Raw genomic sequence first — 21,672 nt, 5'->3', positions numbered from 1 at the left:
TAAAACCATTTTTCTCAAAGTGAAAAGAGAAAGACTTGTGAAAATAATTTAGAGGACTTGGCATTTGACAATAGTAAGGGTTTTTCTTATTCAGATATTCAGGAAATATTATAGCTTTTGCCACATAGATCTTCATATTTATGGTAACTCTTGCTATTGTGAATAGCGTTTTTTCTCCCCTTATACTCTAGTTGGTTACTGTTGATATTTATGTGAATTACTGATTTAATGGTTTTATTTTCTGATAGTCTTACAGAATTCATATTTTTTCTAATAGAATTAGTATTTTTAGTATTGTTTGATGCCCTTTTTGCTTTGCATATAACTTTGTCAAACATTGATATTGCCAACCCTCTTTTCTTCTTGTTTGTATTTGTGTAGCACATAACAAATGGATAATGCCCTTATATTTGTGCCTATCATTCTACTTTAATCATTTCTGGGTCATTGTTTTTAGGTATTTCTCTTGTAACTAATTGTATTTAAGTTTTATTTTATAACCCAGTCTGAATCTTTTTCCTTTTAATAGATGAGTCAATCACTATTTTATTGTTTAGTAAGATGATTGATCTTCTCTGTTGTGGCGGTTTTTTGTTTTTAATTTTTTTTGAAGCTTTTAAACAAAATATGGCCAGAGGTTTCTTTTATTTTTATTGCTGATAATCTAAAAGGCACACAGTCTGTAGTTTTATCAGAGGATGACTTTTAAGACTTGGAATAATATACTTAAATTTGGGTTTTTAATTTGTCAACTTAAGAAATGAAATAGTCATTGACTTCCTTGTTAAGATGTTGAACTTTATATTCCTTCCACCTCTTCATCTTCCAGTTTTCAGATGTTAGTTTATTTGAAGGTTTTAATCTCAGAGGTTTTTTTTATTATACTGGGATATGAGTATGCATTAGTTTGCATATCTTTTCTTTTGAAAAATTATAAAATATTTTTTAGACTTAGTTTTATATTTAAACAGATTCAGTAGTCACTACTTGTCCTTTCATTCCATATCCTTGTCACTCTGACTGACGTATTTTCTGTCAGAAAGTTGGATCATACCATCATACAAATTTTCCTATTAGTATCAGGAATAATATAATTTTAATCTACAAATTAATTGTTCTTCTCAAACCTGCTTTTCCCTCAATCTTCTCCATTTTGCTAAGCAGTTAGCCAAGCCAGAAATGTAGGCATTGTCCTTGATTTCTCTTTCATTTGCACTCCAGAGTCATTCTGTCAGCAAGTTCCTTCAACTACACCTCCAGAACAAGTCCTGAATCCATCTACTTCTCTTTACTATCATCTCCACCCTCTGGTCTCCCTGTTTCCTCTCCCACACCTCCCATCTGCCACCATCTAGTTTGCACAAAGCCACCAGAATGATCTTTCTAGTTTGCACAAAGCCACCAGAATGATCTTTTTAAAAACACTAGTTAGATCATAGTGCTCTCCTGCTTAATACCTTTCCGGAGCTTCCAAATTCCACTTAGAACAATATTCAGACTTTCAACTTTGCTTATAAAACCCCATGTCATCTGTCCTGTCTACTTCTCTGAGTTCATCCTATACCTTTTTCTTTTTCCCACTCTGCATTTTTCCTTTTTGAACAGTCCAAAATTAAACTGGCCCTTCCGTTCTGCCTAAAGTACTGTTTTTCATGATCTTTGCCCAGAGGGCTCCTGGTCATTCAGATTTCAGCTTAAATGTTATAATCCTGAGAGACCCATTTCTGACTATCTAATTTAAAGTAGTCATCCAGGCCTTTGTTATTTTAGTTCTCTGCCTAGGACATGTGGCTGCCTGACACTTTTCTTATTTATTTATATGTATTTGTTTAATGTCTGTCTCTCCTAGAATGTAAGAACCATGAGAATAGTGATCTGTCCTACTGTTACATTTCAGCACCTGTAACAGTATAGGCACATAGTGGGCACTCAGTAAATATCTTTCTACAAACAGGTGTTATAAATGTCTTTCAGTTGCCTTTGAATAAGAATGACCAGTTGACTAGGTATAGAATTATTACATCATACATTGTTCACCTGTCCTCAAAAATCTATAGGCATTTTTTCCTTTGAACATTGTTATTAAAAACTGTAAGGCTTGCGTGGTATTTTCCCTGTTGTAGGTGACTTGCAGCTTCAGCCTGATTGTGGCACTATTAATGCGTATCTTCTCTAATCTGTGATACTCAGAAAATAAGGCCTTAATATTTATTATGTCTACAGATTTCAGTTTATGATTAATAATAATTCTGATTTTAGTAAATTTAGTCAATAACAACTATAAAATTAGTCATCTTAGGAATAAGTTTTCTTATACTTTAGATATACCTTTCTTTTAGTAGTTGCTTTAGTAGTTTCATTTATTTTCATAATCTGTGCTTTAGAATTTGAGAAATTAATCTCCTGTTTGTGACAGTGATTTTATTCATTTGGTTTGTTTCATTACATTTTATTTTTGGATTTGTTTTCGTTTTTTCCACTTAAAAAATGTTTTCTATGTTGACCATAGGTTTTTATATCTTTTTTTTTTTTTTTTTTTTAGCATTTCCAGTAAAGCCAAAGTAGATGGCATTTTTCACATTTTTGAAATAGACTTAAGGAAATATTTAGGTTAAAAATATGGTTATTTTAACAAATTTTCCCAACATTCAGTTCAGATGCTTTAAGTAATTCTGGAGACAACTGTATATCAAAAATGAATTCTTGATTGTACTCAGCAGCTTTTTAAAAAATTGCTCTAAAGCCGGTATAATGCAAAAGTGATTCCCTGTATTAATTTAACAGATGAGCTGGTTTAGAATTTTATTTAGACGTGAAAAGATAATTATTTGCCAACATGACTTAGAAAAAGCCTTGTGTCTGATAAAATATAAACAATTTTTTTAAAGTAAATGATGTCTCAGCTGTAAACTTAATTATACTTTTCACCCCAGTTAAAAATAGATTATTGAAATTTATAGTAACTTTAAAATCCTGAATTTTATTAAAAATTTACTGACTTGTTCCTGGTAATTTACTTTTATAATACTATTTTTAAAATTTCACTGAAACATTACTTTTGAGGTTCTTCCTAATACTTAAAAAATCCTAATGTGAACCTTAGGGTTAAGAATAAAATAGATTACCACAGAGAATTGGGTTTTTTTAATTAGCCACAAAAGTAATTGATAGAGAAAATGAGTGAGCATTCCTCCCTGTATTTCTGTTGCCTTTGTATGTATACACAAAGCAGATGGTTATTTTAAAAAATGACAGCCATTTCTCTATCTCATTTTTATAGTATATACTTATTAAGTATAGGCACCATTTTATAAATGGTGACATTTAAATAAAGTTTACTTACCAAGTGAGTAGTATTGAAAATAAACAATACAATTGATACCATTTTTGAGTTTTATTTGCATTTTCCATCTCTTTGGTCAGGCAACTGCCCTAGAAAAGCAGGCAGATACTATGATGATGCTTGTGTCCATGTTTCCTGTTTGTGTCTAAATTTCCGCCTACCCTCTAACCCATTTTTCAGATGCTTGTTTTACTCAACAAGTCTGTAGCTGGTATTAGCAAACAGCCAGAACATGGCCAAGCTTCTAGGAAAGCTGATCATCAGAATCTTACTTTACCTTCCCCTCTCTTCTCTCCTCCCATTACCCCTTGTTTATGGTAAAACTACATGATAGTACTTTAAAGTTTTGCGAATTACAGTTTGTTTAAAACTGTGAGCCGTGCATACCGGGATGGAGTTTAATAAAAATCATTGGCCAGAGTGATTAATGCAATATACTTCTTTTGTTTGCTTGTTTATTTTTAAAAATGCTAAATTGGAAATATTCATGAAATAGTCTAGTATATTTACATAAAATAACAAGTTAAGTATATTTTGCTTGATTGGACAGTTTTCAGAATAAGTGAGAATCTTTAAATATCTTTGAATAGATGTTTAAAACTTTTTTCAGTTCTTAATGGTATCTCATCTTGTTTCCTGGAAGTATAAATGGAGAAAGTAGAGTAAATTTTTTAAAATCAGAAAGTGTATGAAGATTTAAACAGCCATTAGTTTGCCTTGTTAATGTTCTTGAAAAAAATCCCTAAGTAGGAGCTTTGGCCAAATAGGACAACTGTCAGCTATTCTGGTTAAGTGGTATGTTTGTGCTTTTCAGTATTTACTTGTATTTTAAAATCTAACAATCTAATTTTGACTTTTTAAAGTAATATGTATATTTAAACATTGGTACCCTATCTTCACTGTTTAAAAAGTTCAAGTCTGAATTGGTGGAAAATGTTAATTTGAGGTCACATATTCCCACAAAAAATGTTCTTTTATTGGTTTTAAATAATTGATGCAGAAAACATAAAGGCTAAATAGACATTTTCTGCCGTTTAATAGGTAAAAATTACTTGTAATGCTAGGATGCTCTGTTTCATTTAGATTCCAATGTCCTTTTGGTAAAATTGAAATGAAGATACTTCTTTTTACTCTGTAGTAAAAAAAAAATGAATTTCAATATCATATTCTAAATTAGTGAATTTAAAACTGGTGGGGATTTTCTGTCTTGATGTTTTCAGACTCTAAGATAGGTATCTCAAAGAAAATGTTTTTTTAGAAATGACTTATTTATATTCTACATCCATTTTGCTCAGTGGAAAAATTCATATTTTTTTATTTGCAACCAAAACAGTCAAACTAATAACATAGCCACTTGTCACTACATTTTTTCATGGACATTTAAATATTAACTGACAGAATACTTAGCATTGGACAAATTGGTTTTCTGAAGATAATACTGCCAGTTTATTAGTTGTACAGTAAAATCAATTTTCCCTTCAATATCTACTTTTTAACATTGATTTCATTTCATAAACTTCAGAAATGTATTTAGAACTTAGTGCAGAAATCTTTTGCCATTGCTTGACATTGCAAGTATTAATTAAAAGATCTACTTTTTGCATTGTAATTTTGCTATAAATAATGTTTGGAAAGAGAATTTTTAAAACTTAAATATCTAACTATAATGAAATGGTTAAATAAATTAATCTATATTTACATAATTTGAAATTATTTTTTATTTTGATAAAGAACACACAATCTTTACCATCTTAACCATTTTTAAGCACATAGTTCTGTAGTGTTAAGCATATTTACATTATTGTGAAACAGACCTACAGAACTTTTTCATCTTGCAGAGCTGAAACTTAACATCTATTAAATAGCTTTTCCTCTTGGCACCTTACCCCCAGCCTTTGGTAACCACCATGTACTTCCTATATTTATAAATTGGACTGTTTGGGGTACCTCATAGAAGTGGAATCATACAGTATTTGCCCTTTTGTGAGTGGCTTGTTTCACTTAGCGTAATGTCCTCAAGGTTCATCCATCCATGTTGTAGCATCTTACGGGAGTTCCTTCCTTTTTCAAGGCTGCATAATATTCCATTGTACCACATTTAGTTTATCCATTTATCTGTTGATGAACATTTGGATTGCTTCTGCCCTGGCTATTGTGAATAGTGCTGCTCTGAATATATGAATATATATGTGTGAATAGTGCCCACGTACATGGGCATACAAAAATCTCTTTGAGATCTTCTCTTAGTTATTTCAAATATACTACCTAGAAATGGGATTACTGGATCATATGGTTGTTCTGTTTTTAATTTTTTGAGGAACTACTGTACTGTTTTCTGTAGTGGTTGCACCATTTTATAATACCACCAACAGTGCATCAGGGTTCCAACTTCAACACATCCCTGCTACTACCAACTTCAACACATCCTCTGTTTTTTGGTTTTTGGGGTTTGTTTGTTTTGTTTTGTTTTGTTTTTTTGATGGTAGCTTTCCTAGTGCGTATATCTCATGTAATTTTGATTTGCATTTCTCTGTTGATTGGTAGTGTTGAGCATCTAGTTATATGCTTGTTGATCATTTGTATTTCCTTTTTGGAGAAATGTCTTTTTAAGTCCTTTGCTTATTTTTATATCAGTTTTTTTTTGTTGTTGAGTTGTAAGAATTCTTTATATATTCTGGATATTAACTCATTATCAGGTGCTTTGCAGATATTTTCTCCAATTCCATAGATTGCTTTTACATTCTGTTGATTTGTCCTTTGATGAACAAAAATGTTTGTTTAATGTAGTCCCATTGGTCTATTTTTGCTTTTGTTGCCTGTGCTTTTGGTGTCATACCCAAGAAATAATTGCCAAATCCAGTGTAATGGAACTTTTCCTTTATGTTTTCTTCTTAGGACTTTCATAACTTTGAGCCTTGAATTTAGGCCTTTAATCCATTTTGAGTTAAATTTTATATATAGTGGAAGATGAAGGTCTAACTTCATTCCCTCTATGAGGATATTCAGTTTTCCTAACAGTTTTTGTTTTAATGACTGTCTTTTCCTCATTGAATGGTCTTGACACCCTTGTTGAAAATCATTTGGCCATATATTTGTGGGTTTATTTCTGGGCTCTATTCTGTTCCATTGGTCTTTATGTCAGTAGCACACTGTTTTGATTACTGAAGCTTTGTAATACATTTTGAAATCAGGAAGTGTAAGTCCCCCAACTCTGTTCCTCTTTTTCAAAATTGTTTTAGCTGTTTTGGGTCCCTTGAGATTCCATATGAATTTTAGGATGAGATTTTTCTATTTCCAAAAAAATGCCATTGGGATTTTGATAGAGATTGTGTTGAATCTGTGGATTACTTTAGGTAGTATTGACATGTTAACAGTAGTAAGCCTTCTAGTCAATAAACATGGGATCCTTTCTGTTTGTGTCTTTTTAAATTTCTTTCAGCAATGTTTTGTATTTTTCAGTGTATAATCTTTTACCTCATCATTTAGGTTCATTCCCAAGTATTTTTTAATGCAATTAAAAATGGAATTGTTTTCTTAATTTTCTTTTCTGATTATTCATTGTTAGTATACAGAAATGCAACTGTTTTTTGCATTGATTTTGTATCTTACAGTTGACCCTCTTACAACATGGGGGTTAGGGGGACCAACACTCTGTGCAGCCAAAAATCCGAGTGCAGCTTTCAGCTATCCAAAAACTTAACTACTAATGGCCTACTATCGACCAGAAGCCTTACTGCTAACATAAACAGTTGATTCACTTACATGTATGTTACATGTATTATATACTACATTCTTGCAATAAAATAAGCCATAAAAGAGAAAATGTTAAGAAAATCGTAAGAAAGAGAAAATACGTTTGTAGTATTTCACAGTATTTATTGATACTGTATGTTTATATCATCTGTTTACAAGATGAATCATCAGTACTGACATCAGTGTTGTCTCATATGGCACAAAACACTGCAGATGTTATACATATTATTTCTAACCCTAGACATCAAAAATGAAAAGATAATATGAGAAAGAGATTTGTCTTTATTTGCAGGTGTAACAGTTCATGCATTGATAATGAAGAAGCAGCAGTATGATTGCTTTATGGTAGCTTAAGTGAAATCAGTAAAATTGCTTCACACTGATAGTAGCCTAGCTATACACTAATGAGTGACTCATAAGTTTTTTATGACATGCAGTATTATAGTTACATAATACAGTCTTGAAAACATTGTTAAATTTTTTAAAAAACCACTTACTCGTGATAAGCTGAAATGCAGTTTCTCCAATGATAGAGAGGCATAGGGTACAGTAATATAGTTCTTTAAAAGCAAAGTTATTAAACAGTAAGAAAACTAACACATTGTTAATTTTGTACTAATTATCTCTCACCTTATGCCTATGTAAGGATAGGCTGCCCACTTCAGTACAGTCTTACACATGAGGTTGTGCACATACATTTTTGTATGCTTATTGAAAAAAAAAATCCACGTATAAGCAACCTGCACAGTTCAAACCTGTGTTGTTCTGGGGGTCAGCTTACAATTTTGCTGAATTTATTAGTTCTAACAGGTTTTTTGTGGAATCTTTAGAGTTTCCTACATATAAGACATGTCATCTGCAAACAGAGATAATTCTACTTTTTCCTTTCCAATTTGGATGCCTTTTAAATGATTTTTAATGACACAATGCTTACTATATATTGAGTGAAAATAGGTTGTGAAACTGTAGAGTATTAGTCCAGTTTGTGTATATGGTGGGAGAAACTGTATAATTATTTTTGATAGGACTGAAGGAAAATATCAAAATGCCAATAGTGGGTGTCTTGGGATAGTGGATTTATGGGTGATAATTACTTTATTCTTTATATTTTTCTATATTGGCTGACTTTTCTAAGATAGGAACATTTATGTGATACAATAATAAGGAATGAAATATAGAAGTTTTATTTAGCTTAAAAAAGTTAATTTCCATTATTGATTACCCATGTAGAACTAGACATATTCCAGATGATTTTCTGTCAATATTTATTAATAATTAGAGGATTAAACTAGGAAATACAATTCAGAAGCATCATGATTAATACTTTGAATATATAAACAAGCAGAAATACTTAGAGCAGATATAAAACACGTAAACTAGTTGATAGTTGATGAAGTAACATTTGGAAAATCTTGCTCGGTAATATGCTTTTCGTGGAAATAATAAAATACGCTGACTTCTTGAAAGCTCAATATATAATATTAAAAAATATTTTGCTGGTGTTAATCAACCTCATGGCCTTTCCCAATATATGGTGACATGAATGGGACAGAATTTTAGGAATTTAAAAGACACACACAATAGGTTTAGGGCTCTGGAATTGTAAACAGGGATCTACCACTTAATGACTGCATAACTTCAGGCAGGTTGCTAGGAGTCATACTAGAGTGGTTCTACTGGGGGAAGGAGGATGTATGAAAATCACCTGTGGAAGTTTTCCTTGATATCCTCAGGTTCTTCATCCTCAGATTCAGCCAACTGCAGATGAGAAATATTTGGGGGGAAAAATTTCAAAAAGTTCCAAAAAGCAAAATCTCTGGGTACTTGCAAAGGCTTTAGTTACAGGTACTATTCTTTTGTGTTTGTTGGTCCAGTTTAACTTCAGGACTTTGACTTTCCTTTCCTTGAGTAGATGTAGCCATACTAGTTCGTAACTTTACTAGCCATGTTTAGGGTTACATTTTTGCTTCATGCATAAAACAAGGAGTATAGAATGGGGTTTTCCTGGAGTAAATTACCAGGAATTAGATGACAGAGAGAAATGAGGAAGAAGATTAAGGAAAATAGATGTATTTGTGAGAAAGAAAGATTGCCTGATACGGAATTAACTGTCAGGGTGTGAGACAGAAATTATATATAACGTGTGTCCACCTCCCTCTTTTCCCCACCTACCCAAGGGTGTGAAGGGAAGTAGTGCAAAAGAAATAATTTTTTAATCAAATAATTATGTATACTAGTAGCCAAATGTTAAAGTTGTCTGACAGGTGGTGGTTCTCCAAAACAGAATGAAGATGCATTACCTTGGAATGGAAAGGTTGTGTCAAAATAAATAACTGATGTTACAAACTGTTTATCATTTAGATACTTATAACTCAGGAAGTACTTATCCAAACAAAATTACTTAAAACAGAAATTTGCCTGATTGTAAGAATTCCTTGAAGATTGTGATTCAGAGAGTAAAGCGTGAGCCTGGGAATCTCTATTATTAATGGTTGATTTTATGATTGGTTAAGAATGGAAAACAGTGCTTTATAGCATTCAATTTAAAATTTTAATAGAATTAAACTAGCAAGTCTAATGCATAGCCCTTAATTTTATGTAATAGTTGATAATACTAATAAAAAAGTACTTTTTAGTTGTCCTAAGGGGTTTATTTTCATATTCCTTGTAAAATGAGCAACAACATATAGCTTTACTCAGTTCTCCATTTTCAGAATTGACATTAAAAGCTATGAATAAAATAATTGATTAGATTTCTTTTTTTAATTGCTCAGTAGCCAGTTACTTTACCCTAAATTTATTATGGAAAAAAAACACACACACAAAATGATGGATTCAAATTTTTCTAATCTTTTAAAATACACCAGTGCAGTAGAAACAATAATAATAATAACAGTTAAGTGATACTTTCTATGTATCTTAGAAATATTAACTTAATTCTCAAGATCATCTTCTGCGATTTAATTATATCCTCATTCGTAGATGAGAAAATTAAGACACAAAGACACACAAAATAAGGAATAATGAATGCTAAAACCTAGAGAAATAGGCAGGATATTGAAGCAGGCTTAAATCTTGAAGAAACTGTTTTGAACCAAATAAAATTGTGATTTGAGTTTTAGGTCCTTCACGTAGGGCATAAAGGATAGGAGACAAAGCCCAAGACCCATCCTAGGTGAAAAGCTACCCTGCAAAAAGCTGGAACCCCAGAAGGCTTTTTGTGTGGGTAAACAAGAAATTGCCCATCTCCCAACCAGGGATTACAAAAAATATTACTTGTCTTGAATTGGAGTCACACTATATGTTTGGCTTTAAAAATCTTAGTTTTTTTTTAGTTGCAGATATCTCCTGGGCACATCCAGCCCACCTAGCAGAAGCTAATGTAATCTTTCCCCTTTAATGCAAGCTGCAAAGAATTTCCACACTTGAAGTTCTAAAAAATAGAGCTCAGAGTGAGAAATTACAGAAGACACAAGGTGCCTAGAGCAAGAGCCAGCAGAAACAACTGTAGGATAGACTTATGAAGATACCAGATTTTGGAATTATATACTCTGTATATGATATGATTAGATAAATAAAAGACTGGTTTGAAATGAATAAAAGGTAAACTGTTGAAAAACAAGCAGATTTGAAAAATCTATGCAAATTTTCCTAGAAATGAAAAATAATGATAGATTTAAAATTCAGTAAGTGTAACAGGTTAGGCATAGCTGAAGAGAGAATGGAGAAACTATGTAAAATATAGCACAGAGAAATAAAGAAATGAAAAATAGGAAAAAGTATAAAATACATGGAAAATAGAGTGAAAAGATCTAAATTACATCTTCAGGGTAGGGATACAATTGGACAAAGGTAGTATTTTAAAGCATTTATGTTGAAATTTTTTCTAAAATTGACAGAAAACACCAAATATTTAAGAATTCCAGCCAGAATTAGTAAAAAGAAATGTGTATTTGCATATGTCGTAGTGAAACTGTAGAATACTAAAGACAAAAGGATCTTTAAGTCAAATAGAGAAGGACAATGTTAAGTGCAGAGGAAGGACTGTTAAGACTAACAGTGACTTACCAAAGCGATGAAGGAAGAAGACAGTGTATATCTTCAAGGAGCTGAAAGAGAAGGACTGTTGATGAAAATATTTTTCAATAATGAGGGCAAAGTAAAGGCATTTTCAGGTAAAAACTAATGTGTCTGGCACAAGTAGACCCTCGCTAAAGGAAATTCTAAAAGATAAACATTAAGCAGAAGGAATGTGATCCCAGTTCGTAAGTCTGAGATGAAAAAAGAAAGGAAGAGCAAAGAAAGTGATAAATATGGGTAAATCTTGAAAAAGGAAAATATACCTATATAAAATAGTAATGTAAAAGAAGGTGAAGTTTTGTGAGGTTCTAGAAAAGGACCAAAATTCTGGCCAACAATAGCACGTGAGTTGGAAGAGATAATTGAGTTACCGCATTCTAAGGTTATTGTTTGTTTGAGAGGAGAATAAAGATATGAATTATGTGTAGTCTTTGCCATAGGAAAGTGTACGCATTAAAATTGCTAGGGTAACTTCTAAAGAACATACATAGAGGGTGTCATTTCCAAACTGGTAATGGAGGGAAAGAAAGAAAAAGACAAAACAAACAGCAACAACAACTCAATCTAAAGATAAGAAAGGATAAAATAGAACCATAGAAAAGAAACAGAAATCACAAAATAAGAGGTAGGTAGATATCCAAATATTTCAGTAATTACTGGAAAAATAAAAAACGGTTAAATGACCTAAGTGAAAGAAAAAGATTATCAGACTAGAGTGCTGTTTTTTGTTAAAGTACTGTTCATGGTGTTTCTGTTTTTTTAAATTAAAACAACACAGAGTGGTTTGAAATGGAAAATAAGGTAAGGAAAGTAAGTTCTCCTGGCTGCATGTCCTGATTCCCACTCATAGAGGTAGCTACAATTTTTTTTGTTTTGTTTTCTTCCAGACATTTCCCATATACTGTTCTGCAGACTTCTTTTTTTGTTCTCTCACTTCACAAATATTGGAATATCTTTCCATGTCAGCATATATTGCTGTAATTTGTTCTTATTAATAGCTGCAGAGTGTTTCATTGTACAGATATACCATAATTTAATCCCTTATTGATGTACATTTTGGTTATTTCCACGTTTATTGCCGTTAGAATCAGTGTTGCAGTGAACATCTTTGTATGTATTGTTGGGTATATGTGTTCTAAAGTTTGATTGATAGTGCCAGATGGCTTCCAGAAAGGGTGATCAGTTTTTCATTTTCACAAGCAGTTTCTCAGTACTGTCTCCAAGCTCTGGGTATTTTCAAACTTTGAAGTTTTTGCCAATCTGATGGGACAAAAAAATGTCTTTAATTTGCATTTCTTTAATTTGAGGACAAGCATCCTTTGTAAGTTTATTGGCCTTTATATTTCCTTTACTATAAAGTACCTATCCATCCTTTTTTCTTAGCGTGCTTTTGAAGATATGAGAGTGGGATTATTTATGAAATACTTTTTGAAAGTTGATTTTGAAATTCCAAGATTCCTCTTCTCAGGATAATTTTTTAGTATTTTTGTGGAGTGCTTAGAAATGTCAGATGGAGCATACTAGTAGTAGAAATTAGTTGGTGCGGTCCAGAGGATTTCTTTCAAAGAATTATAGCAAAGTTCAGAGGTGAGGAATATGACATTGGTATTAGCTGTTATGTTTGGTTCTTCTTAGTCTAACATCCATGAAAAGAATGTCCAGAAAATCTGCCTTTTGACTACATTCCCTAGAAATCAGCAGTTCTTTCTCGGTTTAATCTCTTCCTTGCTCTGAGTTTATTTTTTAGCCCATGCTATGTTGGCATTCTAATCATAGGCCACACATCAATAAGGTAATTGTTCCTCTTTTGCTGGAAAGGGGGCAGAGTAGTAAGTACTTTGCCAGGGGCCTGGCAGTTATTCAACCTCCTCTCAGATATTCCCTTTCCAGTTGTCAGGATTCTTTTTTTTTTTTAACCAGTTGCAGTTGGAAAGTCAGCTGGGGCTATGATGCAGCAACTCCAGAGATCACTTTCTGATTTTGGATTAGGGCTTCATAGCGATGCTGTTTTTCTTTATGTCTTGGGCCAGGCATTCTAGACATTAGGATTATCCTTTTCTTGCTGTAAACTGCCCTGTTGTTTGAAGCAATTATGTGACTCTTCTATGGCTCATTCTGTAAGCCTTTAAATTGCTGTAGGTCAGTAGAACAATTATATAATTATAAATATTGGTTTAATTTTAGTATTAAATTAATGATCTACCATATTATTTCAGGGAGGGATATGATGAATCTTACTGTTGTCTTTCATTTTGCCACAATCAGATTTTTAATACCTTTCTCGTTGTTGTTGAAATTTGAGGTGCCTACTGCTTTTAATCATTGCCTAAGTACTATTTTTTGGGACCCATGTGATTGCAAAAACCCTTACGAGGATATTGAATCCAGTTGTAATCCAGAGGACCTTTATTACACGTGAGGGGTGCAGCCAACTTACTCCAGTCTATTCCCAGAGTGTGAACACTTAAGACAACTTGCCGATAGCATCAAGAGGCCCTACGGTTCTCGTCTTTTGCCTTCCAAGACTTCTACTCTTTCCTTATTATGTCTTTACAAATTTCTTAAGTGTGGTGTTGTTAGAGTCTGTCTGAATCCTGTTTCGATGGACTGACTGTAGCAGAAGCAGCTGGTAGCTGAGTAAACACTGGCATTGGCTAATTGTATCTGGAGCTAAGAAACTGAGAACAAAGAGCAGCCCTGAGAGTGACCCCAGACACTAAGGCTGTACCTTATAGAGGAGTATGTTGTAGGGGATTGGCTGCCCACTTCAGTTAAAAATTGTGGTTTAGGGTTGCAGTGTGCTGCTAGACAGGAGGTGGCTTAGGAACTAGGGACAATGGTAGAGTTTGTCCACTTTTAAAATTTGCCCTTCAGGATCTTGCAGTGCTCATTACCCTTATTAACAAATCTGTCTCTGAATGTTAGCCTTGAAACGCTGTGGTGGAGGCTGAGATCACTGCTGTAGTGACCTTAGCCACAGTCATTCATGGACTCTTGTTCTAATATTCTACTTTTAACGTGGTTCTCCTGTAGCTAACAACTGACTCAGTCTCCATGCTTCAGATTTTCGAGAGACCAGATATGATTAACTCATCCCATTTTTTTTTTCAAGTCAGTTGTCCCAGCTCAGTACCTTCAGCAAGTAGAAGATCCCATGGCACACACAGTAGCTTCTGCTACATGGAGCCTTACGAGGGCTGTGGACAGGCTGCCAGTGGTTAGTCCTTTAGGGAAAAAAGTCCTGCTTTAACACAAGTAGGAAATTCAAAAGAGAAAATTGGTTTTTAAGAGAAGATATTGGTACCCCGGGGCATATTAAATTCAAGGTGCTAGCAAGGCATTCAGGTGAAAAATAGCAGGTACATAGTCAAAACTGCAGATATGGGGCTCTGTTTCTCAACTAGTCTAGACTACTAGTGTGGTCATCCTTTCACTGCCAGGGTATGAAGAATGAAGCTTCTCTTCTTTGAGAAAATAACTTCTCAAAACCCATTTATGCATCAACAACAGAGGTGGAGCCTACAGGCCAGAGGCCTCTGAACCTAGTGGATTTAATGCTGTATCTCAGTGAAAGGTAACAGTAGTCTGGCATCACCCAAACAGAAGAATTATATAAACCCAAATTTCAGGTCATTTGGATAAGACTGATGTAAGCCATCAAAGAGTAGCTACATCTGTGATAAATAACTGTATTTAGTTTATCTGACTTTCAGGGTGGACTATAAAACTATTATCTTAATGTAAATGTGCTTCATGGTACAATTTCAGTTCACAGAAGATTCTACCCCTTTTGCATTAAAGTTTAAGGCAGAAGCATGAAACTGGGGTTTATTCACTGAGTTATGTATATTAAAGAAAGCACAATCCTCAGACACCTGAGTTATTAAGGACCTATTCTTGTGAATTCTAGCTTCTAACTACAGTCATTAATATCTGTTGCTTAGTCTCCCCAAGACCCCATCTTTCCTGGCAGAAACCTCACATAGCTGCTACTGGGAGCACAGCTGTGATGTAGAATTCAGCTAATATTCCTGAAAAAGTAGTGGTTTGTTACTTACAGTTTTAATTCAGCAATATTATTGACTTTTACAGGTTAGTTTAAGAATTTAGACGTCATTAAGAAGTTAGGCACCATTTGTGAAATTACTCCTGTGAGAAAATATGTTCTCAATCCCCAGACTTAACTGAAGAATTGTTCAGCACAGCTCAGGTATAAAACTTCTGTGCACATTTAAGTGAGTAGGTAGAAATCCAAAGTATATATTAACAAAGTTAGGTGATTCTTTATTCTTCTTTCCTTTGTAATTCAGGGCTTCTTGATTAAATGAAGGATGGGCTAGAATCTAGCCAGCTTGTTGAAATTAGCATGTATAAAGAATAATATTTAACAGTGTAGGGGAAAAGGCTTAGGTGGAGGAGTGAGAAATACTGTAATGGAAGACGCTCAGGAGAATAAGGAAGAAGGAACAGTTCTTTGTGCCCATGAGTGGACAAAGGAACTCCCCGCATCTAGGTGGACAGGCTTTTTACTGTAATCTTCAGGAGTTACTCCCCACTTCTGCCTCAGTTGATAATGGGGAACTTGAGATTATCATCTATTTTGGATCATCATTGATCTCCCGTTGGCAGACTATTAAGAAATAATTTTTTTCTTTTTCTTTCACTTTTTAGAAACTCTAGTGCTTGCTGAAATAAATTTCTTACTGTAAAATATTGCCATGGTTGCACATATGTTTGTTATATGTAACCATTCACGGGATACTTGTTTTCCCATTTTACAAACAAAAGCTAAATTTTCTTTAAAGATTTTCACTCAGATTTTTATTGTTAGAAGATTGTTACCTTATTTATCTAGTTCTTTAAAATTAACACTAAATTACTTAACTGAATTATCAGTTAACGTTTACATGAAGGGATTGTTGAAAAGAGTACCTTAATGATTATAAATAAATTTGGTGTATCATACCTAAATTAAATATATGTATAAACCACATCAGTAATGATTGATTCTTTAAAAGGCATTTTATGACATGGCAAAAATATTTAAAGCTTTGTTTTGATTCTGAATCAAAAGCTGTAATATAAAGGGGAAAATATCTGATTTGTGTGAGGATTTTATTTATTTATCTAAGACCTAACTTCTGAGTTTTTCCTTCTTGGCCTTGTATGCTATTCTAAGATGACTTAAAGTTAGAGCTGGAGCTTATCTAGACATCACTGGTTTTAAACTTGATGTTGTTTTACCAAAGACCATTACAAAACACTATCTAATGAAAAAATCTTATGGTGATGTCCTAACAAGGAACATTTTTGTTTGTATCTTTCTTGTCTCCAGCATGTAGTTGTGTTGCTATTGCATTTATTCTGTGTCAAATATCGTACTCAGTGCACTGCATACTCTTTCTCACAGCATTTCCAACTGAGGGACTTGCATAGTCAGAAATTTAGGGGCATAAGAATCTGTTATAAAAATGGCCAGCAGCTGGTATTACCAAACTGTAGGGAATGTTTAGGGAATGATAGATAAGGAAGCTTAACAGGTGGAATGAATCCAGATGGTACTTAATGGATTCAGCCATGATTCAGAGGGTTTAACTGTCCAAGGTTACATTGCTAGGGAATAGCTGAGTTGGGAATTGAGTCTGGGAGTGTCTAATCCAGACCTCGAGCTTTTCTACATTATATTGCATTCACATAATGCAAATGCAATCATTTTATCAATTCCTAAACTCCTTTTACTGGAGTAAACACCATTGCTATTGAAAAATGAAGTTTGATAGTGACAGTATCATTCTAGGCTGTATTCCTGTAATAACCACCAAATTCCCATAAATAACCAATATTTTATTTTTGTATAACTTTTTCTGATTAAAAACTCAAACAGGTTTTTGATAGATAAATTGGAAAATGCAAGTCAAAAAAGAAAGCAAAATTACTTTAAATTTTACTGCCCAGATACAAACATCATATGTATTTTTGAGACTTTTTTCTATATACATACGTACTTACATAATATATATAAAATATCCCTTTTTCATTTAACATATCATGAACATATTTTAATATTTTCATATCAAAACATGTTTTAACTGTACTGTAATATCTATGACTGTACCATAAGTTATTTAAGCATTTCATTTTTTTTACTGAATTATAGTCATTTTACAATGTGTCAATTTCTGGTGTACAGCACACATTTCATTATTAAGTAACATTATAGAGAATATCATCTCTGCATATCTCAAGAAAATAAATTTTGAAGTGAAATTATGAGTTCTAAGATTTTATACATGTTTAAGGCTTATGGCTTTATAGAAAGAATGTAGTGGTTTACATTCCCATTAAAGTATTTGAGAATGCCTAATTCCTCATCTTTATCTAATACTTATTGTAAAGTTTTCCTTCCTTCTTCCCACTTAGACTCAAAATGTAACATGGTGATCAAGTTATTATCATTTTGTTTTATAGGAGATGATTTTTCTTTGATTCAGCAAGAGATATTTATGGTTAAAGAATGTAAGCATTGCAACATAGTTGCCTATTTTGGGAGCTATCTCAGGTAAAAAAATAAAAAGCTTCTATTTTTTTTGTATTTTATATTTCTTTACTACCACTCTCCCTCCCTTTCATGTAAGTGCTGTTTTGTATGTAAATTTTTAAAATTACTTGCCTAAAGTTCTAAAATTTATTAGGTTTTCTTTTTGTCTCCCCTGTTGTATTAATAATGACAGCTTCATTTATGCATGTATACCTTATCTGTCAACCTTAATGAAAGAGTATGAATGATTACAAGTTAAGTGTTCTAGCTTATAAAACCAATCATATTCTAAACAATTTAAGGTGGGAACAAAACTGAAATTAATATGCTTTTCTGTATCTTGAAGAAAGACTGCCAGGGCCATTTCCTGTTGCATTGTGCCGTCTGTCCTAAACGTGTGCTGAAGAGTGAATGCCTTCAAAGTTTGTCAGTGGTTGAAAAGTACTAACTAATTTTCTTTCTTTTTCATATTAGTCGGGAAAAACTGTGGATTTGTATGGAATACTGTGGTGGTGGATCACTTCAAGATATTTACCATGGTACTGTTAATTTGACTCTACATTTTAAAACTGACTTTGACATTAATGATTGTTGTTTGACATTTCTAGTTAAGGGCTATAAACAGCTAGATTTATTGTTTTATGTTCTTCTGTTCTGCTTCTAGACTATTCCATAAAAGAAACCTTAATTTTGTATTTTGTTGGTTATTCAGTTAAATTGCAAGAGCCTGAACTGAGAAGTCCAAGAGTACATGAACAATCCAGATTTTACTTTTCAGATGTAGTCTCTAGGAAAGTATTTAATCTACAAATGAAAGTGCCTAAAGTTCCTTGTAAATTAGAATTGAAATGCAAAGGGTGACTCTCACATAAAGCAAATTATATATATATATATATATATCTTAATAATAATGAAACTTGCTAACTAAGGAAACAATTTAGTTGTTGCTATAGTATTTTTGTGTTAAAATATATAATTTTAAGAATTTGGAGTATTTTATGTAGCATTATGTTAATTTAGCAGTTTTCTGAATTGAATTTGATTTTCCCTTATAATACTATTTAGGAATAGTTTTCATTTCGCCTCTGCAGTTTAGCTTCCAGTTTGTTTTGTTGTTGACAATTTCATGAGACTACGGATAGATCCTTATAAAATAATTTTTCTTTGTTTAAGTGGTAAATGCAACTGTACATTATATAATTTGTTAAGAATTACGTGAAATATTTTTAAACATTCCTAAACTGAAATCTTTATATTAAATGCCTTATCAGATTTCAGTCATGCAGTTTACAAATGCAACCATGGTAGATGTGAAAACAAATGCTATTCCAGTTTAAATAATATTTGTAGCTTGTAGGGGTGAAATTTTTAAACTGTCAGTCAATAGAACAGTGGTTAAATAAACTACACTGCACTTATAATATGAAATACTATGCATATTCAAAAAGATGAAGTAGCTCCATTTATACTGACCTGGATGTGTATCTCCCCAAAGCCTCTTTTTAAGTGGAAAAAGTGAATCATGAAAAAATATGTATAAACTAATAGATCACACTTAGACTTTTTAAAATTATACTTTTGAAAGCACACATATGAATGTAAATGTGTAACAAAATGAAAGAACACATAACAGACTGGTAAGTCATTACGTCTAGGGGAAAAGAAGTGAGACTCAGGTAAAAGTTTGAATTATAATGAAGATATATTGATGTATTCTTTAATTATAAATTCATAAATACAATAATTATTTAATTTTGTCATAACAAATAACCCATGACAAAAAAACAGTCATGACAGATGTCTAAACTTTGGTCGCTGCCTCTTTTTATGTAAAATAATATTTAATACCACATAAATGTTACAAATATACAAAATATTACGAAGAGTTTTTAAAACAAAAACTAATTCCATTTTTTAAAAGAGAAAAATATTTTATTCCCTTATTTAATAATCTTTCATTTTCTTATATATTATACCATACTAGAGTGAAATGGCTGTTCTGTTTTATTTTACCCCTGCTATTGACTTTTAAGAATTATTGGTAGAAAACGGCTCTATGCCACTTTATTTAAAATTCTTTTCTATGATTTTATGAAGAATTGTGATCTTTTATATGAAGAGTTTTTATCCAGTATTTATAATTTTTATCCACAACACAGTTTTACAGAATGAGAACTAAAGAATATGGATTAATAAAACTATACAGCTGGCATTTTTTACTGCTTACTCTTTTAAACTGAAAGAATTGTTTTGAGGCATTTGTTTTATTCCTTTATGAAATGTCTGCTTTGCATTATTAAGCCTGCTATTAATTGAATTAAATTGAATCTAAGAAGTATTCATCCCTATAAATAATATACTAAATAGCATAGTAATCAAGAACAACTGCACCTGTAATGAACTGTTAATTAAGTGGTTTCCCTTCTTTTACTGCTATTTCATCAAGTTACTAAGAATCAGTTTTATGCTCCTGAGTAGTTGTGGAGAACCAGTGATTAAAATATTCAGTAAAATACTGTCTTAAGTAAAGCTTACATGTAAGTATCTGATTTTGATTTCACTGTCAGCAAATACCACCCCAGATTTCAAATATTCTCTCATGATATTGGAAGGCATTGTTCCAAAGCCCCTACTCAAGTATTTGCAGAAGGATTTTATATTTTATAGCCTGGAGAGATCTGATTGGATGTCACAAGTGACCTGATTACTTTTTAGATTCTTAGATAAGGTACTGAATCAAACTTGCTCTTTTGATATAGTAAAGAATTATGCTAAAGAAATAGTATCTTGATCTTTAAAAAAATATGTGATGCCTTACAGTATATTTCAGCAGTCGATTTCTTTATGGTCCTCTAACTTGTGTATTTAACTGTGATTAATTATATGTTTTTCTCATGTAGGGGCTTTATTTTTAAAAAATTGTTCAGAATTGAGATCATGTCCATTGCTTTGTATAGAACATCCTGTGAAGTCCAGTACTGTGCTTCACACGTAATAATAGGTGTTTATTTTGACTGACAAAAGTTGTTAATGGAGCCTTCCATTGTTAAAGTACATTTAAAATTTTTCAACTTTACTATTTTGGTTTCCTGATGATAAGAATAATATATGTTCATGATGAGAAGTCACCCAATGATATGTACAGAATAGGTTTTGTAACAGTTTGTCATTTTTAAAGTAGACTGTTTTTAATCTGTTATATTCAAATGTGTAACAATGTGGTCTCTTTTTTTCTTTTTAGTTACTGGACCATTATCAGAATTGCAAATAGCCTATGTATGCAGAGAAACTTTACAGGTACTACATCTGCTTATACAAACAGAAATGCAGTTCTAGTTTCACAATTGAAAACTAAAATAGTGATCTGCCCAAACGAAAAATAATAGACAAAATTTTCTGTTAACCTCTCATTGTAATTCTGTAAGAATAACTGTTCTTTTGTGACTGAGTCTCAGGAATTCATGTAAGCTGATGCTGACGTACACAATGATGATATTTGGTGTTCTACTTTGTGGTGCTTGGTGCTCAGTTGCTTGTGTACAAAGCTGAGGAAAGCCATAGGTATGAATTGGTTTTCAAGAATGGATTACCAGACTTCTCAATTATAACAAGTTGCCTAAGCTTTTCCTTCAAGTTTTATGTCAGTAAAAGGAATCTTTTTGCACAAGACATGAGGTCTTTTACCATTTCTCCCAAAATGAAAATAAAGTGGCATAACAATAACCCAAATGTAATCTGGAAATCCTTGTTCTGTGTGATATTAGTAAGTGTTACTGATATCAGAATCCCCTTTTATAAGCTTGGTAAACATTGGTTAAATTAAACAGAGATTTCCTTACTTCTTCATTTCAGATTCTGTGAGAACTCTTAGGATGCTAAAGTAGGTTGTGAATCTTCAGTGGGTATATAGAGTATGCAAAATTTCTTCCCATTTTTTTTTTCAGTTCCTTGAAAGACT

The 21,672-nt window shown here is 32.4% G+C and overlaps 1 protein-coding gene across 1 annotated transcript in view; it reads left to right on the top strand.

Moving 5' to 3' along the window:
* The window catches only part of MAP4K5 (mitogen-activated protein kinase kinase kinase kinase 5), a 112,795-nt gene that overhangs the window by 29,894 nt on the left and 61,229 nt on the right, over positions 1-21,672 (top strand). The window contains exons 4-6 of the mRNA XM_031453706.2: positions 17,645-17,735; positions 18,189-18,253; positions 20,956-21,011. Of these exons, the coding sequence (XP_031309566.1) occupies positions 17,645-17,735; positions 18,189-18,253; positions 20,956-21,011 (212 nt within the window). The remainder of the gene's footprint in view (positions 1-17,644; positions 17,736-18,188; positions 18,254-20,955; positions 21,012-21,672) is intronic.

This window comes from Camelus dromedarius, chromosome 5 (assembly GCF_036321535.1).
Source record: "Camelus dromedarius isolate mCamDro1 chromosome 5, mCamDro1.pat, whole genome shotgun sequence".
In the NCBI taxonomy this organism is placed as follows: Eukaryota; Metazoa; Chordata; class Mammalia; order Artiodactyla; family Camelidae; genus Camelus; species Camelus dromedarius.
This window is presented reverse-complemented; position numbering and strand designations above follow the sequence as displayed.